The sequence below is a fragment of the Colossoma macropomum genome, unplaced genomic scaffold (genome assembly GCF_904425465.1).
Source record: "Colossoma macropomum unplaced genomic scaffold, Colossoma_macropomum, whole genome shotgun sequence".
Classification (NCBI taxonomy): domain Eukaryota; kingdom Metazoa; phylum Chordata; class Actinopteri; order Characiformes; family Serrasalmidae; genus Colossoma; species Colossoma macropomum.
In genome coordinates, this window is record NW_023494785.1 from 40,580,875 (window position 1) to 40,598,893 (window position 18,019).

Here is an 18,019-nt window from a genome sequence, read left to right on the forward strand (position 1 = left end):
TGAGCGAAGCCGAGGCTTTCATTCGCTTCCAAAAGCGGTTTTTCGCGAGGCGGAGGGATACACGCAGAGTGAAGGGGGCGGTGCTGCGGATAGGCGGAGCGATACGAGCATCATCATCGAGAGAGAGAGAGAGAGTGAGAGAGAGAGGTAGAGAGAGAGGGATAAAGCGAGGAGAGAGAGAGGTAGAGAGAGAGGGATAAAGCGAGGAGAGAGAGAGAGAGAGAGGTAGAGAGAGAGAGAGAGAGAGGCAGAGAGGCAGAGAGAGAGAGAAATAGAGAGGAGGAGGGGGAAAAAAAAGCTCGCTCCAAAAAAACCGGGACAGTGCGGCTTCTTTAGTTTTGCCGGCTCTGCCGCAACTAAACGGAGAGCAGCTGCACTGCCCTGCTCTCTGCTTTCATTTCACATCCCTTTATTTAGTCCCTCTCTCTCTCTTTTTATTTCCAGCCTCGTCACCTTTTTATGTCCAGAGGAGCAACTTGTTTCACAGATCTGTGACAACTTTTTTTTTGACTATTCTGCTGCCTTCTCCTCGGCTTTCAGCCCAGTGCAGTGAAAATCCCAGACAGGGTTTTTCCTTTTTTTTTTAATCTTACACGTTTTATTTTTTTCCCTTAGACCTTCTTTTTCTTTTTCTTTTTCTTTTGTCCTGAAAGCTTGGCATCATCTCCTGAGGAGAGCGCGCAGTCATGGGGGTAAGAGTTGAACTTGTTTATTATATGCTATTAGTCTATAGGGCTTTTCATTACGACTTAGATATTAAGGCATATAAAGTGTGCGCGCGCAGTGTGTGTGTGTGTGCGTGCGTGTGTGCGCGCGCGTGCTTGTGTGTGAAACTGCAGAGTCATATATGCGGCTCTGACATGCAGCTGTGACAGGATGACATTGAATGTGATGCAGGATTGTTTTATTTTTCCTCTCGAGGGTTTTTGTTTTATCCACAGCTCACTGCGACAGACTCACTTCGGGCACGGTAGCGCGCGCATTAACTCGAATTAACGCAGTGATAAGTTGGCACGCGCGGCGCTGAATTAACGTTCCGTTTTGCGCCGTTGCATCATGACATCCAGCGGTCCGATCGTGACGTACGCCGGTTCCTACTGTGACGCACGCAGTCGAACTTATAGCGTGCTAATTCAGCACTAAGTGCGCTATAACTCATCCGCGCTCTGCACGTATGGCGCACGTGTGAGTGGTGTATGGTAACCCCACCATCATACACACACACACACACACACACACGTTTCTTTCTCGTCGTTTCTCTGCGGCTCAAACTTACTTTTCCATCTTCTACGTATTTATTTATATGTTTATTTATTCGTTCTAGAAGCCGGTGAAGCCCGCGTGCGTCATAATGCGGTTACCGGCTCTGATACACGCGCCCGGACAGTCCGTTCATTCGTGACATAACACGGCGGATTAAAGCTGTTACCCCTCCAACACGCGCACGCGCGCGCGCGCACACACGCATATGCCGGTAAAGCAGTACTGCGTCAGAGCAAACCGGCAAACCGGCTACACGAGCCGGACTCAGAGGAGCAGCGAACGAGAGGGCTTATTTTATTTATTTGTGTATTTATTAAGCTATTTTACCACATCAGGTAATAAGGGACACTTTAATAAACTCATCCTTCTGAATGAGCGAGTGGAAATACTGCAATAAAAAAGGACGTTTAAGTGGAAAAACCATGTCATTCATGTTATCATATGCGTTGTCCTCTCTGACCTGATGTCCCGGATGCTTGGGTATTGTAGTTTTAAGGGCGAATGACTGATTCCCAGAACGGGAGAAATGACCGGCTTCAAAACTGCCGAGTCATGTTTTGTGTCTGTCAGATGTGGTGGTCTTCCTCCAGGCATGTGCCGGCATATCGCAGTGACGCAGTGATGCTAGTCAGCGTTATTTTTTGTCCCACCCGTATTCCGGCAAAACCCCGCCCTGCTGCGCTAGGATAGGCTAGTCGTTCATACTCACGAGCTTCCCGCCCTTTGCAAAGGAACTAATAGCCAGGCAAGCCAAGAGCGGGGGGCGGGGTTTATGGGGAAGAACGACCAATCCGAGCGCAAGAGGGCGTAGTTTGCCGCAATACGGGTGGAAACAGCTAGCCAAGCGCATGGTGGAGGAGGGGTAGATGTTACTAACCAATCCTAATGCAGGAGGAGGTGACACTGCTAGCCAATCCTAGCGTAGGAAGAGGCACATCAGTAGCCAATACTAGCGCAGAGAGGAGGGGCTTGCCGAAATACGGGTGGGGGAAAAATATACCTGCAGTGGACTGTGATGGGCAAATTGTGCAAGAAATAGTGATATGGATAATTGTGTAGATATCACAAATCCCTTGTCTACACAACTATCCCGGGATAATGTTACCTACAGAAAAGAGGAGAAAAGTGAAAAGAGAGAGAAAATAAAAGAAAAAGAGAGAGAGGAGGGGCGAGCGAAGCCATGGGCGATTTTACTGTACGTACTGTTACGGCTCACCTTGAGACACGTGAGGACGCACCGGGACAGTGTGTGTGTGTGGTGGGGAGGGGGGGGGCAGATTTGCAGGTGAGAGCCATATATGTGTGTGGCGATGAAAGGGAGGGGCATGCAGTGAGGGGGGGGCGAGTGGAGACAGGAGAAAGGGATGAGGCTAGAGAGATAGAGAGAGAGGGAGAGAGAGAGAAAGGGACAGATCATGTTCCGGTGTTCCACCTGCGCTTAGCTCACATTACCAAAGTTGGTATGCACTCAGCCGGCTGGGTTACGGCCTGTCCATGGGGGGTGCTGATGAAGAGCGAGGGGCAGGGTGTCTATATGGGCAGGACCACACTGGTCACTCTGGCAAGATCACTCTATATGAAGTGCTATAGAGGATATACAGAGGATATATAGGGGTGTTATAATTAGACTTTGTAGTAGGAGTGCTGTAAGCAGTACATGGGAATAAGATGATAAATCTGTGTTGAGTGGGTAATGATTAATAATAATATTAACAATTAATTGTTATATTGACATAATAATTATTGTGATTTATTACTGCTGTAGTCTGTGGACCAACGTCTTACAGTTCCAGAGTCATAATCTTAGCCATTAAGGCCGGTGGTACTCCGGTCAGCCATCAGCCCCTCATGTCTGGACTTCAGATCAGAATCTATTACTTGTATAGGTACAAGTCATACAAGTAGAGTATGGGTTTGGGATACTCAACCTGTATTTTGTTATGAATAAAGTAATAATGATGATGATTATTATTCCAACTTACTGTTCATTTTATTAATCTACAGTTTTTTTCTATCATTTTCATGAGTCACAGTTTAGAGCCACAAAGCGTTGCAGGATCACAGGGCCTGCATTGGAAAGTGTGCTTGTTTTTTCCCCCAAAGGAAATGAATTGCAGAACGTTGCCACGAATTATGGCACAAAGGTCATTTCTCACACTGACCCTCATGGACATTATATACGGACTCACGCATTTTAGCACCTATATATATGTACACACATATTAGCAACCACCTGGGATACCATAGCAAGGCAACACCTTAGCAGTCACCTGGGATAACATAGCAACAGCCTAGATACACCTTAGCAACCACCTAGAATGCCATAACAATGGCCTAGCAACACTTTTAACAACTACCCAGTATACCATGACAATGCCCCAGCAACACGTTAACAACCACCTGGGATACTACAGTAAAGCCACCCCTTAGCAATCACCTGGGATAACATAGCAACGGCCTAGCAACACCTTAGCAACCACCTAGGACGCCATAACAATGGCCTAGCAACACTTTAAGAACCACCCAGTGTACCATGACAATGCCCTAGCAACACGTTAATAACCACCTGGGATACCATAGCAAAGCAACACCTTAGTAATCACCTGGGATAACATAGCAATGGCCTAGCAACACCTTAGCTACCACCTGGGATACCGTAGCAACAGCCTAGCAGCGCCTTAGCAACCACCTGGGATACCATAGCAACAGCCTAGCAACACCTTAGTAACCACCTGGGATACCATAACAGTGCCCTAGCAACACCTTAACAACCACTTGAGATACCATAGCAACAGCCTAGCAACACCATAGCAACCATCTGGAGTATCAATGGCCTAGCAACACCTTAGCAACCACCTAATATAACACAGCAACACCTTAGCAACCATCTGGGACTTTATAGCAACAGCTTTGTGAAGTCAACTTAATGTTAGTTCATTCTTCTAGTTATTATTGTTATTATTTCCATATAACAACAATAAAACTACCATAATTGTATTATAATTAATAATGTTATGTAATTAATAGTTTCATTTCAATTATGTTTATGGCATGATTATGTCAGTATTATGTGGGAGGGTTCAAGTAAAGTATTACTGGATGTTCAATGGGGAGCATCGTTAGCATTACCATTTAGTACATGACTTGATTAGATGATCAGATGTCCAGGAAACTGACCCTTTATCACATTCTTAAGATCTGATAAAGAAAAGTGTGTCCTAGAACTGCACTCCTGCTCCGTGAGGCCTGTTCCTAGATCAGTGCAAATGGATTAAATGGGTGTCGAGGCTGTGAGGAAGGCCTGATTGGTTCTTTCAGATGTGGTTATCATGGGTCATGCCCGGTGTACACGAACGCCTGTGTGACGGCAGTGTGCGCTTAGGTTCCCAAGGTAGGATTACCCCCTCCTACTGTTCCCCCCATCATCAGCGGCCCCAAGGTTAGCGCAGCGGCCAGCGAAGCGTTAGCATAACTTATTCATGCTGCGCTCTTCTACTGAGACATGAACTGCGATCGAAAACACAAAGCATTTGATTTTCTTCACAAAGGAACCGGATCCTCATCTCTGTTTGTTCTTGAGATCTCTTACCGAACGGCAGGTCAGAGGTCAAGGTAGAGCAGAGCGGGATGGACGCATAGCAAAACAGAGCGTGAAGTTTGATTCGATTTTGTTCTGAAGTGCGAGGTGTCAGGTTCTAGAAGAGAAGGGAACCGAATAGCTGGGAAAGGCAGAGAGAAAGTGATATGCGTTTCCATGTGTGCGCTACGTGTGCGTGAGCATGTGAGTGTGACGGACACACAGACTGAGGGAAAGACATCAGGCAGTTTCCTTTCCACTGGATCACATACCATACATGAGCATACACTATTAAAAAGGATGGTTTTTCAAGGGTTATTTGGTAATGAAAATGGTTCTATATAGAACCATGAACACTCAAAGAACCCTTTGTATGATTAAAGGGTCCTTTGCACCGTGAAAGCGTTCTTCAGATTGATGGAGAATATATAGGGTTCTATATAGCAACAAAAAGAGTTTGCCTATTGTTACGGACTCAAGCGTGTAACAATGGAAGAACCCTTATTGGTGCTATATAGAACCCTTTTACAAAAATATTCTATATAGAACCATATAAAACACATTCTCTATCAGTCTGAAGAACCCTTTAAGTGTGTGGATATGTATATATATATATATATATATATAATCCCTGAAATAGCAATATCGATGTAATTTTGAAACCAACTGTATGATATATAACTGATAATATAAACTGATGGTTTTATATAAATTATACTTTTATATTAGTTTACTTTAACAGTGCTTCAATGACTGATGTGATTGTCTCACTTCCTAAACTCATGTAAACAGCAGAAACTCACAGACTAAATAAATAATGTAATATATATATATTATATATTATGATGAGTGGAGCTATTTAGGTTTTTACAGTTTTGGTTACTATTTTATACCTATTTTTCCCTTACTTATCTTTGTACACTGTGTTATACTGTTATTGTCATTCTATATATATATATATATATATATATATATATATATATATATATATATATACATATACATACATATATATATATATATATATATATATATATGGAATTATACACACATATAAGTGTTATATATTCACTTATAGGTGCATAAAATGTTTTTTATAGTACATTTTTGCTTAGAAAACCACTGTAACACTATAACTAAACACAAAAATACATACAGTAAAAAGTTACCAGAATTCCACGTTTTCAAAAAAATAGTTTTCTTGTAATATAACATATTGTGAGCTAGTTGGAAAAATAAAGTGGTTTTGGATTATTTACCAAGTATTGAATGATAACTACAAATAATACTGGACCTCATCAAGGAGAAATTAATAGATGATTAAACACTTTGACATACATAAAATCACTACTTACTGTATTAATGTTATTTGTATTTATTTTAGTATTAGCATTTCGGGCAGCCCCAGGTTAAATTGCATGTTTTATTGATTTTCTAAGTTAACATAAGTTAACACACCCTCTACAGAGAAAACATTTCTGGATATTTTAATACAAAATCACTGTTTATATGCTGAATTTAACATCAGAGGAAAATTATTTTATGTTTTATTTTTCTCCAGTATGTTAAACTCAGCAAATAAATAGAGCTCATGTGCTACAATATGCAGGAAAATACTATATTTATGTTTATTTTGTTCTCTGTAGTAGATGTGTTGACTGATTTTCATGTAGAAAATCAATAAAACGTCATACACACACATAATAGTTATACATATATATATGATGTTTTATATATACTTAAGTTTTAATGTAAGTCAATGGAACCAGAATTTTTTCTAAGCAATTTTGGGCCGTTTCTTTTAGTCCGTTCATCGTGAAATTTACACACAATGTAAAGGGTAACATGTTTTTTCAAATTATGTCAAAAACCGATAAACATCAAAAATGGAGATATGAGGTTTTCTTCCGACAACAGCGACATATAATTTAAAGCCACTATGCAAAAGTCTGATGCACAGTGGCTCTAAATTCTTGCAGAACTGCTAGCCACAGTAGATGACTGGAGGATAGAGGGATAGACAGATGGATGGACGAGAAGGGAGGGGAGGAGGGGACAGAGGAGCAATGTGTTAAGAGGGATTTCAGATTTAGGGGTTTTGTATTTTATTTAATTTCAGAGAACATGGAGAGAAAACTACAGAGAAACCTATCTGTGTGTGTGTGTGTGTGTGTGTGTGTGTGTGTGTGTATTCTTTGTCAGCCTCGTTCGTTTTGTTTCCCTTTAAATAAAACAAATTCATAGTGTGTGTAGCCTAGTATTAGCTTAGCATACAACATGTTAACAAGACACTGGCGAACCAATAATGTGACATGGTTAAAAACTGCGTTGTTTTTGACCAAAATAACTTACTTCTGTCGGATTACATGAATACCTTGATTCATCAGAACACCCGCAGAAACTCACCTGGAGCTGTGATTGGTCAGGAAGCTCACAGCGCACAGTAAAATCTGCAGTATCAGTATCACAGCTACTAACAGGTAAAGATATATCGCACAGCCTTACTCTCAGAGTCGAATGTGGAGCGAGAGAGTGTGAATTAGACAGAGTAGAGAGAGCTAATCCTCATCTTTCGTAATCAGATTATTTAATCTGTGCTCACCCAGACCTATCCTAGTCTACACTGTGGTCCAGATGGCTCAGCAGGCGCCAAGGACATTCTCTCACACACACATGCACTCATAGACACACACACACACACACACACACACACCCAGAATGATGGCTTTGGTCATATTTCCGTGTGAACCTTATTGGCCCTGAGGATGAACACATATGAAGTAGTGTAAGGTTAATCTGCCCTCACTTCCACTAACACCGCACGCAATCTCTGTGGCACTATTGACATCTGCTGCAATTTAAAGCAAAAGCATGATACGTCATTGTGCAGTTGATTTCCGCACACAATCATGTTCCAGTTCTGTAGTGGGAGTATCAGTATTTTTCTTAAGTGATTCAGTTTTCAATTCAGTTTATTATTTATCAGAATTTGATTGTTCCCGCAGGGCAATTTTAAGGCAGGCATAATAGCATAGCAGATATAAAAGCCATATAAACACATTGGATTGATCTTCCCATATCCAGTAAGAAAGTAAAAGGGCAATGGACCTGATTATTAACTTCAAAAACATTTTAAAAGAATAATGTGTGCAGGGGTCCTTTAGGAGTCTGTTGCCTTGAGGCAACATTCTGCAACAATGAGAAGAAATGATGTAGAGCCATAGTCCCTGAAGTGGTGAGACCTGGCTTGTGACTGGCTAAATCCATTTCACTGTCACACAGCGTTGCTTCTAGGCATCAAACATATTTCTGCAAATTCTCATAACAAAGACTAAGATATAGTATGACTAAGTACATGCTTTTTATTGACTTACTCAAACTCTTCCCTTTATTGTTAACCCTGTCGTTGTCTTTAAATATACATAATGTTATTGCAAAGTGAGGAAAATGAGTTTGTTGCCCTGAGGCAACACTGTGCAACAGAGGGTTAAAGTCATCCCAGCAAAGATTACAGTTAAAAAGTCCAGTAGTTTGTGTAGGAAGTAATTTACAATCGTTGGCCATGTGCTGACCAGTATTTACCTACCTAACTAACTTCCTCTTAGAGAAGTGTCTACACTGTTCTCAGATTAGCATCTATGGTTAAGCTATGCTAACACTGAAAAGAGCATTGAAGCTGTGCAGGAATTGATAAAATTTTAAATAAAAAATGAACCAAATTTTTGGATTTACTAAGAAAACTAACAAACATAAGTTATAGAACCTCCCACATCCTTGTTAGATTAGCATGTAAAGTTAGGCTATGCTAACACTTCAAGGAAAGTCACAGTGATACCAGAAGATATAAAACTGTACATAAAGAGTGACCATATTTTCAGATTTACTCAGAAAATGAAGGATTGTTTGAAAACCTCCCACACCTTTGTTTTGTTGTATTAGCGTAGCTTAACCTCATGCTAATCCAACAAAAGTGTGTGAGGTTTTTCTTGATACGGTTGTCGCTGTGTTAGCATAGCTTAACCTCCCACACTTTTGTTAGATCAGCATAAGGTTAAGCTACGCTAACACAACAACAACTGTATAAAAAAGACAGTTAAGCTGTGCTAAAAGTTATAATCTGACACACTGTTAGAGAACTTCCCGCAAATAGCAAGAGGATTGCGGGCCACTGTTGGCCCCCTGGCGGCCCACTGGTGGTAAAGCAGAATGTTAGACAAAATGCCACTTTTCGTATTTTACCTACCATTTCTTTCTTTTGTTGTCCTTTGTAAATTAGTTTGGTAACTAATTTTGCATCAGCAACATTTGCAACAAAATAATTTATATTCAACCTAGTCATATTTTTTTTTCTCTCAGTTGTTTGTAATATTTGTCTTAGTCTATTTTCCAAAATAAAAGGCTGTGCACATTTAAAATCTGTTTGAAGAAGTCAAAAGTTAGACCTTTTGTGCAGGACAACAATCTGGGTGGTCCGAGAGTGGACCAGCATTGGCATATGGTCAGCGGGATGCCAAGCTTATCAAGCTAGAGGACCGAAATATGCTCGCTATCTGGGCCCACACTCCTGTTAGATTAGCATAAAAGGTTAAGCTATGCTAACACTGCAACAGTGTCAGTGATCAGAAGAAACTGTAACCAGAGAGAGTGCCAACTTTGCAGATTTACTTAGGAAACTATCTTATTGCTGTTGTCAGAAGAAAACTTTGTTATCTACAAAATGGTAACTTTACAGGAGAAGGAAAAAACGTACTTCACCTTTAATGTTAGTAAATGGAACCAGAATTTTTTCCAAGTTGTTTTTGGCCGTTTCTTTTGGTCGATTCATCATAAAATTTACACACAATGTAAAGGGCAACAGTCATTTTCGAATTATGTAAAAAACTGAAAAACATCGGCATATAAGGTTAAGCTATGCTAACACCGCAACAACAGTGCTGACGAAGAAAGTACACCAAAGTTGCACTAGAAGTTACAAACTGTAAATGAAGAGTGAACCAAATTTTCAGATTTACTACAAAAATTAACTTACGCATTGTTTGAGAACCTCCCAGACTTAGGTTAGCATGAAAGGTCAGGGAGTGCTAACACTGTAACAGCAGTGCTGACAGTGAAGTTGAACCAGAACTTCTAAAACTTAAACTTACAAGTGAACCAAATGTTGAGTTTTACTGAGAACAGCTGAGAGCAGATGAGAGAAGTGCCTTGTGGTCTTGCTGCTAGCTTTCATGCTACTTCATCATGCTCTGTTAGTGCTAATCAGGTCTGTGTTAGCGAGGTTCGCTCACGGCCTTCACAGTCTGTGCTTTTAGTAGCAAATAATTACTTATGACAGGTCGTACACAAGCATACACACACATGGCCTCAGGGTAGCAATAGGAATGACTTGATCTCATGAAGGTTTTGTAGGAAGAATCTAGCGAAGTCGGCGTCATTGAATTTTGTTTGAATAAAGTCATACGTGCTCATAGCGCTAATGCTAACCATCTATATAAGCTCACAAATTTTGAATGGTGAGGCTGTTCCTATGAATTTATATGCATGTTTTCAATTGGATTTTAAATAGGAAAATTGGCCAATCAAAAAGAGACAGGCAGACATGAATAAACATGAATGCTACATTGAATTATAACTAGAAGTTATAACTTACATTTTGAGTTCGTACTTCCAAATTTCTTTCAACGTCAAGTAATGAAAAAAATTAGAAGGCTAAAGTTTTTTTCCTCTCTGCAAAACAACTTTGCACATTCATTTTTAATCAAATTCAAATTCATTAATAAGTAAAATATCACTTCTACTGTCTTACAGACTGAAAGTTTATTTAAACAGAATTTCTCCTCGTCCTCAAAGGACTACTAAATCATATAAAATCACTCCATGCTTTTGTTTCTGCGAATTCTACAGGGTCACTTTTTGACTTTATGTAACTCCCACTAAAACTCTGTCTGACCACAAAGTCAGATGGTCCCTGGAGAGTCCCTGCTCGCCACAACCCCCTGATGCATGTTTACACACAGCACAGTGCACTGCTTTTCCCGACGGGAGGGACACAGGCCACGCTAACACACACTCCACAGCGCTTTGCACGCTCATCCGCTTGGAGGCTTTCCGCGTTTGCAAGGACAAAACCAGCCCCGAGTGTTCCGGCCTGGGTACACAAACACCCTGCAGCGCTGCAGACAGGCGAGCGGTCACTTTAACTGAGTTAGCCAAAGTGAAAAATCAAAGTTACCCAGTTTTTATCCTTTTCTCGAGTGTACTGTCTGAAGTTTGCTCAGTTTTGCACTGGAGCTACGAGGCTAATGTAGCTAACATGTAATGAAAACTTATGTGTAACCGATTAGCCTAGCTCATTACTACTAACCTCAAACTGTGTTGAGTTGGTAAGTAAACTGAAGTAGACTTGTTTGTGTGGTTTCTGACACTGTATGACATCCATATCCATAAAAATGGACTAATAAAATTCAGTGTTCCAGGTGGTTACTACTGCTGCTATTAGCTAACATTGTCCAGTCAGTCAGTGTCAGTGTGCTTGGATGTAATTCTAGCCAGTGCTCTCTGGTTCTCTCCAAGACCAATCTCATCACAGGAAATGCATACACAAAAAATAATTTAAAAATTATATTTCATAGGAACAATACATGTACTACTTAAAGAGGAATTCCACTTAATTATGCAGAATTTTTTAAGAATTAAGTGTAAACAGAGTCGTTCAGAGTGGTTTGGTGTGAAATGCTCCGTTCTGAAGAAACTGAGTCAGAACTTTTTGCAGTGGTGGTGATAGGAACCAGACGTCCACCTCTAAAAGCTCCCTCACAGAAAGTTACTACATGAAACTTTTATGAATATGCTGTGTTTTTTTTTGTGAGATAGTTTTGAGATAAGGCTTCCAGATGGCTGCTACTATTGTTTTTACCTGTGTAGCGTGCTCTTAGCTACATTCGCCTCATAGCTTCAGCACAACACTACAGAAGGAAACCTTAGATACCAAACATGTCTAGGCTGATTGACTACATGAGGTAAGGGGGAAAACTGTTGATCACATTTTTCTTGTACTTGTACTTATTTGTGTAGTTTTGTGTACCCAAAATGGTAATTGTTTATTTTCTATGAGCATTTCCAATCTGTCTATATGCCCTGGAATTAAACAGGCTGCCTTTGGTCCAATCCTGTTTCACCCCTCACCCCTACCACTTAGCCCTACCCCTCTGTTTTGTGTGTTCAGATCTAGGGATAGGGTGTCCCGATTTTTGTTGAGATAGAGGGGTGGGGCGAAGTGTTAGGACTACATGACCCACCAAGAGGTTTTTCAGAGACTCCAAACAGAGTGTTATGAGAAAACAAGAAAAATCTGCAAAATGGCTGCGTGAGCGACCATTATGGTCCTTTCCTTCATAACAAGCATAAAAAATCGCTAATTGTATGCTAATGTCTCGGTAGCTAGCTAGCTTAGCTAAATTTCCTGTTCCACCTTAAATGGTGCAGCAGTTTTGACGCCTGAAGCACCAGAATGTAACTGCCGCTCCATTTAAGGTGGAACAGGAAAATTCAGAAGAGAAGCTGGTGAATATCTGACTTCAGCTTCATATCACTGAAGAATTAGGGGTGGGTGATAATAGATAATTGCCCCCTCTTTGAAGGCGTATGATTCCCTAAATGTAACTAAAGCCCAGCAGTGAGGAGCTGAACTTTACCCTCCTCTGCTATCGCTGCGTAATGCTCTTTTTATTTTAGGGTCCCATTTCATAGGGAAGATTTCAACCACTACACCTTGTAACTCAGTTCCAAGGGGCAAAGAGACACTTGAAAACAAGGGGGTAAGGGTAAAAGTAAGAAATGGGATTGGGCCTTGATTACTGTGTGTGCAAGATTCAAAAAGCAGTCCGGGCTGAAACACTCCTTATAACTTCAGTGTGAAGGGGCGGAGCTAAACTGCTATAGGTTGAATGTTCTTGCAGCGTAGTTTCTAGATGTGAACTGTTTTTAGTTAGTACTGAGTCTAAACTTAGTCGGGCTAAGTTTAAAGATACCTGGCTAAGCAAGGAATCATGCTTCATGATACACAACCGTGCCCACTGTGGTTGGTGCACCATAAAAAAAAAATGTTTTTTTAACTTAAAAAAAGTTAGTTGCCAGGCTGCCTTAACATATTGATTCAATTGGACTTCTAATACGAAATTAATAGGACAAGAATCTGGATCTCCATTATTTGACATTCAGTTTACTAATTTTAAGGCAGTTAAGTAACTTTTTCAAGCTAAAACATCAAAAAATGTTTGGTTTTTTTATAGTGTACCTCACACGTTGGAGTTTTTCCGCCTTATCAGCGTTTCTTTTGTGTGTTAAGCCAGGCTAATGACCATGCTCATTCTCTCTCTCTCTCTCTCTCTCTCTCTCTCTCTCTCTCTCTCTCTCTCTCTCTCTGCCGCAGTGCGTTTTAGCCAACTCCACCATGACTCACTTGGTCTAAAGATGACGCAGGACTTAGAATTCCCTGAGTTTAGCCCCTCAGCGCACACACAGGCACACACACACACACACACACACACACACACACACACTTCACATCATATTGCCCTCATTCATTAATTTGGTGACTTATATTACCTCTTTATCTCTGTCCTTCTCCGTCACTCACAAACGCACTGGACTAAGTGAGGCTTCTAGTTACAAGATCATCAATAATTAGTGATCAGAGCTCAGGAAACAGCCCGCTGTGTGTGTGTGTGTGTGTGTGTGTGTGTGTGTGTGTATGTGTGTCAGTCAAGTCAGTCAATGTCAGTGTGCTTGGATGTAATTCCAGCCTGTGTTCTCTGGTTCTCTCTAAAGGCCAGTTCCATCACTTACGACATACAAAAGCTAATCAGAAAGTCATATTCCATAGAAACAATACAGATACTGATGGCAATACAGACTTACAGAGGAACTTCACCACTGCTCTGTAATATCTGTTGTTTGTGTGAAACATGCTTTTGCAATTTGCATTTTCAGTATCTTATTAAGGTGTTGTGATGCTATGTTTTGCAGTATGGCCTTTCCTTGCCACCCCATGATTATTTATTATTATTGTTTTTCTCTGTCCTGATTTTGACTGTATTAAACTGATAGCCTGTCATTAAGGACAGTCTATTCATCTGAGCTGATCTCACTATAACACTACTGTAATCTGATTCCATCTAACTACATCAGTCTGAGGGAGAAAGAGAGGATAGAGATAGACAAAGAGAGAGTGAGAGAGAAAACAAAGAGCAGAAAGAGACAAAGAAAGATAAAGAGAAATTAAAAGAGATAGAAAAGAGACAGAAAGAAAAAGGAGAAAGAAAGACAGAGAGACATACAGAGAGTGGAACAAAGATAGATATACAGAGAAGGAGAAACATACAGAGAGGGAGAGAGAAACAGAGAGAGATAGGGAGACATACAGAGAGAGAGAGAGAGAGAGAGAGAGAGACAGAAACATATAGAAAGAGACAGATAGAGAGAGACATACAGAGAGATAGAGAGAGATAGAGACATACAGAGAGACTTGCAGAGAGAGAGACAGATAGAGACATAAAGAGACAGAGACATACAAAGATAGAGAGACATACAGATAGAGAGACATACAGAGAGAGAGAGAGACATACAGAGATAGAGAGACATAAAGAGAGAGACAGAAACACTCAGAGATAGAATGAGAGACATAGAGCGGGAGAGAGAGACACACACCGAGAGAGAGACAGAGTGACATACAGAGAGATAGAGAGACAGAGAGAGAGATAGAGTGACATACAAAGACATACAGAGAGAGACAGACAGATAGAGAGACATACAGAAAGAGAGAGAGAGAGTGAGTCTCCTCCTCATCCCCTCCGTCCTCCACACCGCAGTGCAGGTAACATTGCAGATGTATCTGCGGCAGGTGTACACACACGCGCACGCACACACACACACACACACACACACACACACACACACACACACCCACCCTTACGTCTCTTCTCTTCATCCACCCTCATCCTCATCACTCCTCCTCTCTGTGTGCTCAGCTGGAGGTGAGGCGCTGGGTGATTAGTTTGTGTGTGCTGCACTTTAATTGACCGTAGGCTGGTGTTCTGAGAGTGACTCATCAAGAGAGCATCATTTCTCCAAAGCACTTCATCAGGAAGCCCTTAGACTTCTTCATTTCACTCAACACAGATGTTTTAAAGTACGCAAACCTTGGGAAATTTGAGTTTCCTCATGTTTTTATTGTCAAATACACAAAAGCAAAAGTCACAACCCAGGCTGTGTACAGACTATGATGACATTAATTACATATTAGTTAGTAATTAGTAACCTTTTTTGTTGTTAAATGGCCATAATCTGGCAACCAGAGGTGTGCAAAGAAATTATACAGAAGTGAAAGTATGGTCACTGTGGAAGTATGGAGCCAGTGTCACTGATTCACAGCACCAATGCTAATAGCGCCCTCTTGTGAAAAACCTTCAGATTGCTAAACATGAGTGAGTGAGTTACAGTCTGAGTACATGAGGTGCTTCGCATTTAAACCGTAAATGGTTGAACACTTAAAAAAAGAAGTTTTCTTTTTCTTTGGTAGAGCTAACTGACTAATTTCACCCATTTTACAAATACTCTGCATAATTCAATTGTTATAATGTAAACAAAGTCATTCAGAGTGATTTGATATAGTGTTGTAGTCAAGGCCACTAGACCCGAGTCCGAGTCAACACCAAGATCGGGATACATCGAGTCTGAGTCAAGACTAACACTTTTAGTAGTCGAGTCCGAGTCAAGGCCGAGACCAGATTAAGATTTTTTTTTTCTGAAAAAAAAAAATCTAAAACGAAATTCGTTTGTAGTTATTTGTACATTTATTATCATTACTTTTACATTACATATACTAATACATTATATTTTCCGCCTCTGTTGGCAACACATTTCACTTTAATACAGGCATCTCGATGAAGCCTTCGTTTGGGCTGCTGAAAGTTGAGGGTTCACCTTAAGTTCTTCAGCCACTGTAAATTGGGTTCCCTGCTGTGTCTGCTGGCATTTCTCTGCTTTTCATCTCTGCTGAGAGGAGTCATTACAGTGATGCTCCAGATTCGTTCCATTGGACTTACACACATGACAGAATGTTTGGTTTTTCCTGAGGAAAAGTCATGAAACCTCTTTCCGCTTTAGCTATTTTTATGTTTAAAATAACTCTTATGATACACTTTTGTTTTTGAGATCCTGCTGTATAAACGCCAGTGGCAGCATTTCACACAAACCTAATGCATCTGTTCAGTTACCATGGCACAGGACGTCACATGAAGTTCACTCCATGAAATGAAGAAGGTCTTATTTTTATTGCACTTTGCAGTAATGTTTACATTTGTGCTGAAAGGGCCCATTTTGTGGAAAAAACTAATTTTGGAAGCTGAGCTGCAAAAACAGCCTATTTTGAATTCACTGTTTCTGTGATGTCACAAAAAACGACACATTTACATATATCTGCCTATGTGGCCTACAGCAGTGTAGCCCTGTCCTTTTACACTGAATATATAAGAAGTGTTTCAGCCTGGATTGCTTTTTGAATGAGGCAGGATATAGGGCAGCCAATCAGAACAGAGCTCATTTACATATATCAGGCACATTAAGATAAACAGCTTGTTTAATTTTAAAGGATAAAGAGAGATGAAAAAATTTATATATATATATATATAGTTGAGCAGGATGTTGTTGCATTCATTTAGAAATAAACACATGCATGTTAGTTCATATTTTTTAACGAACTATGAAACATGATCTTTTTCACTTTGATGGTTGCTGTGGTGTTTCAGGTGGTTGCTAGGATATTGATACATTTTTGCTGTAGTATCCCAGGTGGTTGCTAGGGTATTGCTACATGGTCGCTGTAGTATCCCAGGTGGTTGCTAGGGTGCTGCTAGGCAGGGAGTTCCTCAGACTCTATTGACGAAGGCACCATTAATGTTTGAGTGTTTATCCAGCTCACGTGCGCACCAGTAACAGGAGCTTTTACATAAGTGCAGTGTCCTGTGGGGGATGGACAGATGGGGCAGTGTGTGTGTGTCCAGTCTAAAATGGGCAGGTGGTGTGCTGGTGAGAGCCATCAGGCGTTAAATGCCATCGCCGTCGGCAACAAGCTCACACACTGACAGAGCAGCAGGTCAATATCTAATTACCACACAGGAAGAAAGATGACCAAATCCTCCTCCTCATCCCCCACCTTCTCCTTCTTACACTGTCCTTACTACAGAATGAATGAATAAATACATAGTAAATCAATTAGTAACTCATAAATAAGCTACTCAGTACTTTTATTGCAGGTTGTAAAAACATTTATGTGTGTACTGAAACAGCTTATTAATATTCAAGTACTTTATAGCATACATCTATATTGTGCCAAATAAGCATAAAATATAAATGTTAAAGGGGAATGACAGATTTAGATTTTTTTCAGGAAAAAAATAAAAAATAAAATTAGTTTGTGGTTAATTTTTCTTTTTTTTTCATTAGTTACACATTATACATACTAATACATTATATTATATTATGTCAAATATAACGTTATACTTCCCATATTGTGTTGTAGAGTAAACATAACTGTTTTCCATAACCTTTTACTTTATTCTGATCCTAAAAAGTGCAGTACTGCAGTTGGTCAAGTTACTTAGCTTGAGAGCTAGCTGGAGTATTAGCTTAGCTTGTACATGAAGATGACTTTGTGAAGCATAGCCTTAAACATTAATAAACATTAGTATAGCCTACAAAATTATTACATTGTCTGTTGCGTATTACAGTAACAATGTGTAAGGGCCCAGCCTGAGGTGCCATAAGTTCAGGGAACTCCAATTCCCAGAAGCCCTTGGGCTGATTAGGCCCAACCTGGCACACCTGTGGACTCCTCTACTTAAGGCGGTGGCAAACAGCAACGCTTTGTCACACCTTTGTAGAGGGGTGACCGGTACGGTTCACAGCCCAGGTGGGTATTTAAACAAAAAGAAAAGAAAAGAAAAGGAAAGAGGTGCACAACGTGCACAATCACCAAATTCACACTCCATCGCCTCAATACATTCATTTAAGACACTTAAATGAGGGGGTTTTCCCCTCTGGCCTTTTGGTCCACCTCCCTGCCGTCCCGTAACACAATGGCTGTTGTAGGGAGAGGTTAATGATGTTACACGGCCACATTAA

The 18,019-nt window shown here is 40.5% G+C and overlaps 1 protein-coding gene across 1 annotated transcript in view; it reads left to right on the forward strand.

Annotated features, from left to right (window-relative positions):
• The first annotated feature begins 253 nt into the window (after positions 1 to 253).
• Positions 254 to 18,019, forward strand: part of atp1a3b (ATPase Na+/K+ transporting subunit alpha 3b) — a 43,445-nt gene continuing 25,679 nt past the window's right edge. The window contains exon 1 of the mRNA XM_036594838.1: positions 254 to 692. Within this exon, the coding sequence (XP_036450731.1) occupies positions 687 to 692 (6 nt within the window). The 5' untranslated portion in view covers positions 254 to 686. The remainder of the gene's footprint in view (positions 693 to 18,019) is intronic.